Source organism: Hermetia illucens, chromosome 3 (assembly GCF_905115235.1).
Source record: "Hermetia illucens chromosome 3, iHerIll2.2.curated.20191125, whole genome shotgun sequence".
NCBI classification, from domain to species: Eukaryota; Metazoa; Arthropoda; class Insecta; order Diptera; family Stratiomyidae; genus Hermetia; species Hermetia illucens.
The window spans coordinates 34,294,657-34,304,360 of NC_051851.1; the positions used below are offsets into that span (position 1 = coordinate 34,294,657).

Sequence of the window (9,704 nt, forward strand, 5' to 3'; positions counted from 1 at the left end):
CGTCAGGTTTTTGTGAGTTAGTCCGCTCCTTTATCAGGCCGTTAGGCATTTTAGTTCCTTTAGGATTGAAGTCCTCGGTGGTATCAATCCGTCTCCAGACTTTACGCCTCTATTAGAGTATTTACCCCGGGCGGGTTTTGTTTTGTTGACTCCTGAGTCAAGACACGTGATTAAATCTCTGTGTCCTGACAAGAAGATAATATGTGAGAGCCAATATCTCACCGAAATGTTAGCATTCGGGTTAGTTCCAGCGCGTGCCGTCCAGTTCCATATATTATCTCGCACAGTCGGTGTTCACGACTGGCAAACCTGTTAGGGGAGTTTAGTTGGTTGACAACCTTGGCGACCGTGTTGGTGCCAAGGACTCTCATCGTAACAGAATTGGTGCCGAAGGTGGGGCCACGATGGTTGCGTTCGTAACAAGTCCTCAGTTGCAAACTCTTAGCCGCGTTCGAGAGAAAAATCCTTCGAAGAATTTTTCCTCCCCTACATGAGGATGGACGATTCCATAACCTATATAACGACGAAATTTATGAGCGACACCACGAGCGTCTGATTGTGGATAAAATCCGGCTGAATAGGTTACGGTGGGCGGGTCATTTAATTAATATTGGGGAAGATGATCCAGCTCACAAACTCTAAGTAGCACATTCTGCCTCAAACGAAACGATGGCGTAGGTCAGGACACTAGATAGTTGCTATGGATATTTAATTGGTGGATCTCAGCTAAAAACTAGAATATTTCTTAAGCCTCCCATCCACGTACAGTTCGGCCTATCGGTTACGGCTGAACAAATCCGTTTTCCTTCGATCACCGGCCGCTGAATGATCAAAATGGCCAAACCAAATGCATCTCATCCGTGTAATGGCCACCGGTCAAATGCGGACTATTCAGGCCTAGCTGACAGGCCAAATTGTATGTGGATGGTGGGCTTAAGCAGACTTGGACGGAAATCAGTTATTGTGCTGTAGATCATCATTAAGGGAAAGATAATCAGAGGTGAGTATTATGCGAATTTATTCAATCATTGAGTGATGAAATCAAATCAGAATCGCATTGTGAAATCCTTGCTTATTAACAGGAACTAGGGAACTGTTCACGTAAGGTACGACGGAACCGTTTGGGGCAGGAGAACATTATATGGAAGAAAGTGATAACTAATACAAAAATTCAATCAAATCGAAGGTCTAGACCGTGAAGTTGAAAAACAACCTGAGTTCCTTCCTAAGCGATGAAGAATGAATCCACTTTTGATGTACTTCCTTCAATTATTGAATCTATATTTGTACAGTTTCATTGAGTCGCTTTTGGCTCGCAAAAGTTCAGTATTCATATATAGAATTCCAATAAGATATCAAAGTGACGATTATAGGTGTCTACACAGTTTGAGAGTCGCTATTGAAATCAACTTCTGTTCAGTGGATGATTAAGTTTGTTAGAAGCGTGACAGGTTAAGTTTCGCTGACATTCGATAATCGTGTGTTGCTTATAGTTATTTAACAGAATAATGTAAGTTCGTGAGATAAATCTCTACATGTGAGCTATAGCGCTAAATAATCCTTTCGCAAATTATAGGGCCCTCGTCAAACCAAAGTCTGAGCTGACTCCCGAGGAATTGGCGCGTCAGGAGGAAGAAGAGTTCAACACCGGCCCACTCTCCGTACTCACCCAGTCCGTGAAAAACAACACTCAGGTCCTTATCAACTGCCGAAACAACAAAAAGCTGCTCGGACGTGTGAAAGCCTTCGACCGGCACTGTAACATGGTTCTTGAAAATGTAAAGGAAATGTGGACAGAGGTGCCGCGAACGGGAAAAGGAAAGAAGAAAGTGAAACCCGTAAACAAAGATCGTTTCATTTCGAAGATGTTCCTGCGAGGCGACTCTGTTATCCTCGTCCTACGCAACCCGCTGGCGACAGCAGCTGGCAAATAATAACAAGGAATTTTGGATACTTTTGTATGATTTATTTTAAGTATTAAATAAAAAAAAGTATAAGCGGATCTAATCCTTTTGATGAATTTTGTTTAAATGGTCCTCAATCTCGGCCTCGGTGAGTACTCGGAATTTCGGATCGTCCTTGGAGACGACACCTATTTCGATGCCTGACGCCTTGAAGTCCACAGCCAACACCGTCGATAGGCAGCTTATCGCAAGTTGTATTGCCTCTTCACCGGATTGCACCTGGGAAATAAACAATAATAAATATGTCGCCATAGATGAATAGTCGCATCATTTACCGGTTTCTTCAACTTCTTCTCCAGATAACTATTCGCTTCGGTCTGCTTCACTCCCACGGATACTGCCCGGAAGCCGCAATAATAACCAGCTGGATCTGTTTTGTAGACGCACGGACCCTTCTCATCATCGTATGCGATCAGGATCATACCTAAAACGTTCATTATTTATCCAGCCAGGACTACCTCACTTAACAATTACTTACTGCATCCCAGTGGTCTCATTTCTGCATTCTGCGTGTAGACTTGGTTGATGTCCGCAATTCGGCGGCAGAGAATGTCGACGGGGATATCGTAACCGAACTTATAACGCCAATTGGCCGCCTCGTAGCGTGCCCGCTGAACCTGTGAGCGGCTGTCGGCAATTCTGCCGGTCATCACACAGCCAATGTTTTTTGTGATACGGAAAAGGTGCGTGACGGTTTCCGGGTCGATGAGTTTCTCGGAAACTTTCTTTTGCGTAGCTATGACGGCAGTGTCGGCTCCTTTTACGGCCACCGAGGTCAGCCCTTCCTGATTAATGGACTTGAAGGCATATTCTTCATAGGAATGGAAGCAAGGTTAGGATTATGTTAGCATTGAGGACAAAGCAACACCTACCGACTTGGTAAAGTCGTCCTTCCGGTGAAAAAATCGTAATATGACGATCGAAGCCTGCTGAACTGCCGCGTGACATGGTGAACGAACGATACAAAAATTAATTTGATTCAAATGACAATTGACTTGCACTTTTTAGAGGCAGTCGGTGAAATGGCAACAATGATTATACTTGACGTTGGCTACATTTGGTTGCCGTTGACAAGTTTAGTGACAATCCGTTCTATTACAGTGTCGGAAAAAATCGTTTGTTATGAGTTCGAATATTGTTTTAACTAAGGGAAAATATTTTCCGGGGCAGAGGTTTGTTCTTGCTATTCATCAGCCGTAGGTGTTTACTTTGTTTTTTCATTCCACCTCTAGTGAATATATGTCTAAGCTCTAGGTTTCTTTGCTATATATTAAGTGTTCCGCGAAATTGCTGTCCACAACTACTAAGTTTATTTTTTCGGTTGTCCAGAATATCTGGTGATATTCGATGGATTTGGATTGGATTGGATTGGATTGGAACCATCTGAACAAATTATTTTGGTTTATTATGGTTGGTTTGCAAATTTACATGAAAACGGGAGGGCGTTAGAAGATTATTCTTAGATAAACATTGAGAGCGAGTTAGGTAATTACATTTTCAGGTAACGCTGGACAAGGATCCGTTGCATGTAAGCAATCTGTTCAACTAAAGTCTAAAAGGATCGGACGTTGTAAATGTAAATAAATAAATAAATGTAAATCCATCCAACTATGTACATAGTTATCTGACACATAAATAAAAGAAGCCTGGTTAGTTTTAATTCAATCTTGGTAGTAGAATTCAAGACTAAACGACATCTAATGCGATGTTGGTTTAATTTGGAGTTAGAAATTAACGACTAAAACTTGGTAAGAAACTTTCTTTTTAAACGGACTTTCATATTCTAAGCGACAAAATCGTTTTAATAGAAAAGGATCAAAAACCCACATAGCAGTATGTATAAAGGATACACCTCCTCTAAAGGCAGAGGCAGTACATTAATTTGAAAACACAAATGGAAATAATTAAACGTTTGGACAAAGGAGAGAGACCTGTGCAAATTGCTGTTTCCTTAGGATAGAAGGCATGTGCTATCAGACAGATAACAAGTCGGGAAACCGGAAACTAGACGCTTCAGGTATGAAAGGTTTTGTGTATTTTATAAGGAGATTTGAGTGTGCATTTGTCCCATTAGTATGTAGCACGTAAAATATGCATATATTGTGTGAAAATATCCACTTTCAAGTGATATTGACATTCATAGTCTTGAATTTGCAGGTAAGCGACAATTTTGACCTAGTATAACTTTGTTAGTAATAGTGAGATTTTCACCAAATTTGGTAGGATTGTGCTGTATGCTGTAGCCTACATTGCTGCAAAATTTCGTGATTCTAGGGTGAACTTAAGCTGGATTTCCTGTCAATTACTAAAAATTATAGTAATGTCTTATTGTTAACTTTATTTGAACAGGTATCGGTATGGAGGGTATTTCGGAGCCTAGGCACCATAAAGCAGCCCCTTGATTTTTTCAGATTTTTTGGTTGGGTAGTTTGGGTATTGCCCTTATCAGCTTTCCGGGCTGGATCATCCGATTTTATCCACAACCTGACGGTCATAGTATCGCTCATAGATTTCGTCGTTATGTGGGCTACGAAATCCTCCATCCTCATGTAGGGGGCCAAAAATTCTTCTGAGGATTCTTCTTTCGGACGGGGCAATTTTTCTTGCTAAGAACTCAAGTCTCCCAGGAATACATGAACAGTAAGAGCTTTGACCCTATGGTGAGACGTTTTGAGCGGAACAGTTTTTGTAAGCTGAAATGGGCTCTGCTGGCTGGCAACAACCGTGCGCGGATTTCATCATTGTAGCTGTTATCGGTTGTGATTTTTGACCCTAGATAGGAGAAATTATCAACGGTTTGAAGGTTGTATTCTCCTATCCTTATTCTTCCCATTTGACCAGTGCGGTTTGATGTTGTTGATTGGTTGGTTTTCGGTGCTGACGTTGCCACCATATATTTTGTCTTGCTTTCATTGATGTGCAGCCCAAGATCTCGTGCCGCCTGCTCGATCTGAATGAAGGCAGTTTGTACGTCTCGGGTGGTTCTTCCCATGATGTCGATATCGTCAACATAGGCCAGTAGTGGGATGGACTTAAAGAAGATCGTACCTCTTGCATTTATTTCAGCATCACGGATCACTTTCTCGAGGGTCAGGTTAAAGAAGACGCATGATAGGGCATTCCCTTATCGTAGATCGTTGTTGATGTCGAATGGTCTTGAGAGTGATCCTGCTGCTTTCAGTCAGGCCAACCTAGACAGTCTTATCAATTGCGTCGGGATACCGAATTCTCTTACGGCCGTGTACAGTTTCACACTGGCTATGCTATCATAGGCGGCTTTAAAGTCGATGAATAGATCTGTTGCTGATTGGCCTGGAGTGAAGCCTCTTTGGTATGGGTCAATGATGTTCTGGGCGTATGGGGCTATCTGGCCTAGCAAGATAGCGGAGAATATCTTATAGATGGTTCTCAGCAACGTGATACCTCTATAATTGCTGCACTGTGTGATATCTCCCTTTTTATGTATGAGACAGATAATGCCTCATTGCCAATTGTCAGGCATTGATTCGCTGTCCCATACCTTGAGCACAAGTTGATGAACCACCTTGGTGTAATTGGTCGCTTACATATTTAACCAATTCGACTGTAATTCCATCGGCTTCTGGCGACTTATGATTTTTAAGCCGATGAATTGCACGGACTATTTCTTCTATACTTGGTGGTGGTAGTATTTGTACAACTTCTTCAGTTGGCGAGACCTTCAACTCGCCGATATTCTGGTTGTTCAGTAGTTCATCAAAGTATTCACCTCTACTCTTTGTCTCGGCAGGAGGGGATCGAGGTGTGCAAGGCTTCATCTTGCTGACTTGTTGGTAAAACTTGCGCGCCTGGTGCGGTTACTCCCTGTACTTTTCGAGCTCACAGACCTGTTGGTTTTCCCAGGCTTCCTTTTTCCGTCTTTGAAGTCGCTTCTCCGCTCGACGGAGTTCGTGATAAGCTTCCGTGCGTGCCCGTGTCCTTTGAGAATGATACAATACTCGGTATGTGGGATGCTTCCGTTCCGTTGCTAGCTTACATTCATCGTCAAACCAGCCATTCCGACTCTTTTTGCGGCTGGAGCCAAGTATGTTTGTGGCCGTATTTATGATACTGTTCTTCAGGTGATTGTGAAGATCATTTGTTGATGCTTCATCTCCCGGATCTCTGTTGACTGCGGCTATTGCGGCATCCATTTCCCTTTTATAGGTGTTGCGAAGGGCCGTATTGTGGATGGCTTCAGTGTTAACTCTCACCTGGTTGTCAGAGGGGATTCTGGGTGGCGTTGTTATTCGAGCTCGGAGTACCATGCCAACGAGATAGTGAGCCGTTCGTTTATGTTTTCAAAGTCGATAACAGCAGGGTTTTTGGTTGACTAAGAAACCTACTCCGAGCACATGGTTTACTGGATGGCCGCTATAATATATGGTATTGCGACTCTTTCTCAGGAAACCGGTTCCTGTACAACACATCTCCTGTAACGCTGTTAGAGCATCCCTATATTGGAACAGGGTATCGGCTAGCTACTTTGCAGCTTCATCTCTGTACAAGGAGCGCACGTTCCATGAGTTCCTCGTTGTGTTATCTGTCCAGGCTCGTGTTATCCGTCCGACGCTCCTGTTCTGGCTTCGTAACAAATTGTTTTCCGTGTAGGGTTGCCAGCCAATCCCCAATCTGGAGGACCAGTTGGTAGAATTTGTCCAGTTTTGGCGCAGGAGACTCGTCTTCATCCTTGTCTGCAGCTTTGAGAAAGAGCTCCCAGCGGTCACTACGTGGAGGTCGCGATAGGGTTTGGTAGTAGAGCTGAGAGATGTTGGTTCAGCAGGTTTTATGCTCCATCGTGGGTACCAATCCACGCTTCGCCCTAGGAGCTATACTACCCTTTGGACGCCAACAATCCTGATGCATGATACCCTTCTGAAGTCAAAGCGTTCTGCAGTATCTTCCAATTTCCTGATTAGCGCAATAACAAATTCCCTTTTGTCACGTCCTTGTTTTCCATCACATATCCCAGAAAGGTGTTGTTAGAGCTTGTCTTGGCGTCCAGATCACCCATCATGATCACAATGTAATCTTTAGGAAGCCTCTCCTGGACTGCGTGTAATTGCTCGTAGTAAGCATCCTTCATTACTAAATCTGGACCCGTTGGGGAGTTCCGTCCTAACGTACTCGAGGAGGGCGATCAGACCCGAGTCTGCAAGGGACTCATCTGAAGTGTCTCTGCCACGAAACCTCACCGGAGGTGAGTATATGATATGAGTATATGCTCCAGGAGAATTCCTGGAGGATGTGTTCTCGGCCTGGTTATTTGACCCCCTAGTGGGAGCTTCATGGTGGTTGTGGTTATGCCTTCATCGCAGGCAGAGCTCCTCGGAGCTCAAACGTGGAGTTGCGCTGTACAACTCGGGTGCCGTACTCCTTAGTTGCGGCAGCGGTGTTAGATAGGCCTCGCATCCACTGGTATGAATGCTGAGCCAGCACGCAGTATAAACCAGGACCGTTGTGCTTGCATGGCGGGGCTCTGATTGTGGTCCCAAAATCAATCCGTGTCTGAAGAGGGCCGTGAAATTATGCCTACACGGCAGGTACTCATGTTAAACCCTCCCCAGGACTTTCATCCCTAAATTCGAAGTTCCATTGATGCATAGCACTATACAATTGTAATGCTCCTTAATATGGACCAGAATTTGCAGCTAGAATCCGCACGTTGTGGTAGCCATAAGAAACAACACTATATCGGATTCTTATCACCTACCATTTGACTTTCCAAAGTATAAAAGCACATTGCCAAAAAAGTGGCAAGATGGTGAGGAGTATTTTTGGAATTCCTGCTTGAGTTGGAGAAAGCGAGCATTTTAGGGACTGTCGCTACCGCCACCACAGGGTGTTATTTCACCGACAACAATTGAACCACTTCCAAGTACAATATGTCGTGCATCGAGTCATGCTGATTTCTCTATAGGCAGCGTTTAGACTATAACTAGCCCATGTTGACAGGCACTTAGGGAAGTGTAGAAGGGAAAGGACTAATTTTTGTAATGAAGTATCAGTTGCCTATATGATTTTCCTTCACTACTCATATTACAGGATTTTAAAATTTACTCCTTTTTTACTTTCCTGGGAAAGATCCAAATTTTCCCATAGGATTATGGGTGGGAGCTGTAAATGTCCTAAACCAAAGGAGCCGCATCGTATTAGCCGTTGTTATCATGGGTGTGCAATGGATTCGGTATCTGCATATTAGTGTGACTATTCTAGCTACGAGAGGTAGAACTTGATCAAATATAATGTGTCGACTTCATAAATATAAAAACAATATTTCATTATTGGAACGGTGACAATAGCCCTATTGTTTTTTGGCTAGAAATGTTGCGTGTCATATGAATAATTATCGAACTTAGCAACTGGTACGTTTACGCGTGAAAAAGCTTCAAACCAAATTCTGCGATGTTAGTATAATAGGAAATATACTGTTATCAATTAATATGCGGAGAGATAAATTGCATATCTATATAGAATCTAGTAATGGAATGCTTGCTTTGTATGCAACTAATGCTAACAAGTGACATTAAATAAGATGTTTTCAAATTAAACGAACGAAGCACGCATTGTATATTCACACGCGTGCGTACATACAGAGTATATACCATACTATATGTTTGGAATGGATAGTCGCAAAAGTAAATTGCTATACAACTACCAGTCATATTCAGAAGAACTAACATATTGAATATGAAACTCCAGGTCGAGGCAGCCGCACTGTTCCGCATATAATTAGCCCCTCCTGGGCTCCCTCAACCTGCAGAAGAATGAAAGTAGGCGTCCGCGACTAGTGACAAACAAAACTCCTATTACCCTAACTCTACTGAACGGAAAAGTCATATTCAGATTGTTCATTTGCTATCTAAGAGCTACAGCGTGCGGTTGTGCGGAAATAGCAAACTTTTCATTAGATCTGGCCAGAGGGAAACGGCACTCTCCCAACTGCTTCAAGATGAAGAAATTAGCTTTGTATTTTCTATTAACACTTTCAGCCGCTTACGCGGCGGATTCTGATATCACCAAGTTCATGAAACATTTAGGGGTCATACCCGATGTAATCAGTGAAGGGCCAGACGAATATTTAACAGTGAGTACAGAACAAGGTCGACCGGACGCCATTCTACATGTTCTTTTCTGGTTTCCAGATTTTCTATGCAAATAATATCAAAGCCGACAAAGGAGTTGAACTGACGCCAACGCAGGTGAAAGACCAGCCGTCCGTGAAATGGAAAGCAGAACAAGGAAGTTTCTACACCCTCGCCATGGTTGACCCAGATGCCCCTAGTCGCAAAGACCCTAAGATGAGGGAATGGCAGCATTGGTTGGTGGGCAACATCCCTGCAAATGAAATACAAAAGGGTCAAGTGCTGAGTGAATACATAGGGGCAGGTCCCCCAAAGGGCACAGGTGAACACAGGTACGTGTTTCTTGTCTATAAGCAGCCTTCCGGCAAAATATCATTCACCGAACCCAAGCTCAGTAACAAAAGTGGCAAAAATCGTGGCAAGTTCTCCATCAAAAAGTTCGCCGATAAGTACGAGCTTGGCAAGCCAATAGCCGGTAACTTCTTCCAAGCACAGTGGGACGATTACGTTCCCAAACTCTATGCCCAGTTGGATGCCAATTAACATTTGCTGATCTCAATTTACATATTACGTGTGTGTATGTACAAAAAAAATGGTTGTAACATTTAACATATTATTTAATAAAATATTAAAATTA

At 43.1% G+C, this 9,704-nt stretch overlaps 3 protein-coding genes across 3 annotated transcripts; 2 read left to right on the forward strand and 1 right to left on the reverse strand.

Annotated features, from left to right (window-relative positions):
• The first annotated feature begins 1,393 nt into the window (after window positions 1-1,393).
• On the forward strand, window positions 1,394-2,002 carry LOC119652621 (probable small nuclear ribonucleoprotein Sm D2). The gene is made up of 2 exons (XM_038056865.1): window positions 1,394-1,510; window positions 1,577-2,002. Coding segments are annotated over exons 1-2 (360 nt in total). The 5' UTR covers window positions 1,394-1,508; the 3' UTR covers window positions 1,935-2,002.
• On the reverse strand, window positions 1,945-3,020 carry LOC119652620 (proteasome subunit alpha type-6-like). Its single transcript, XM_038056864.1, has 4 exons — window positions 2,837-3,020; window positions 2,443-2,775; window positions 2,240-2,388; window positions 1,945-2,183 (listed from the first exon to the last, which is right to left on the reverse strand). Exons 1-4 carry the CDS (start codon window positions 2,910-2,912, stop codon window positions 2,004-2,006), a joined length of 738 nt encoding a protein of 245 aa, XP_037912792.1. The 5' UTR covers window positions 2,913-3,020; the 3' UTR covers window positions 1,945-2,003.
• A 5,766-nt stretch (window positions 3,021-8,786) lies between these two features.
• LOC119650938 (protein D2-like) lies at window positions 8,787-9,695 on the forward strand. The gene is made up of 2 exons (XM_038054168.1): window positions 8,787-9,069; window positions 9,128-9,695. Exons 1-2 carry the CDS (start codon window positions 8,935-8,937, stop codon window positions 9,608-9,610), a joined length of 618 nt encoding a protein of 205 aa, XP_037910096.1. The 5' UTR covers window positions 8,787-8,934; the 3' UTR covers window positions 9,611-9,695.
• The last annotated feature ends 9 nt before the right edge of the window (window positions 9,696-9,704 follow it).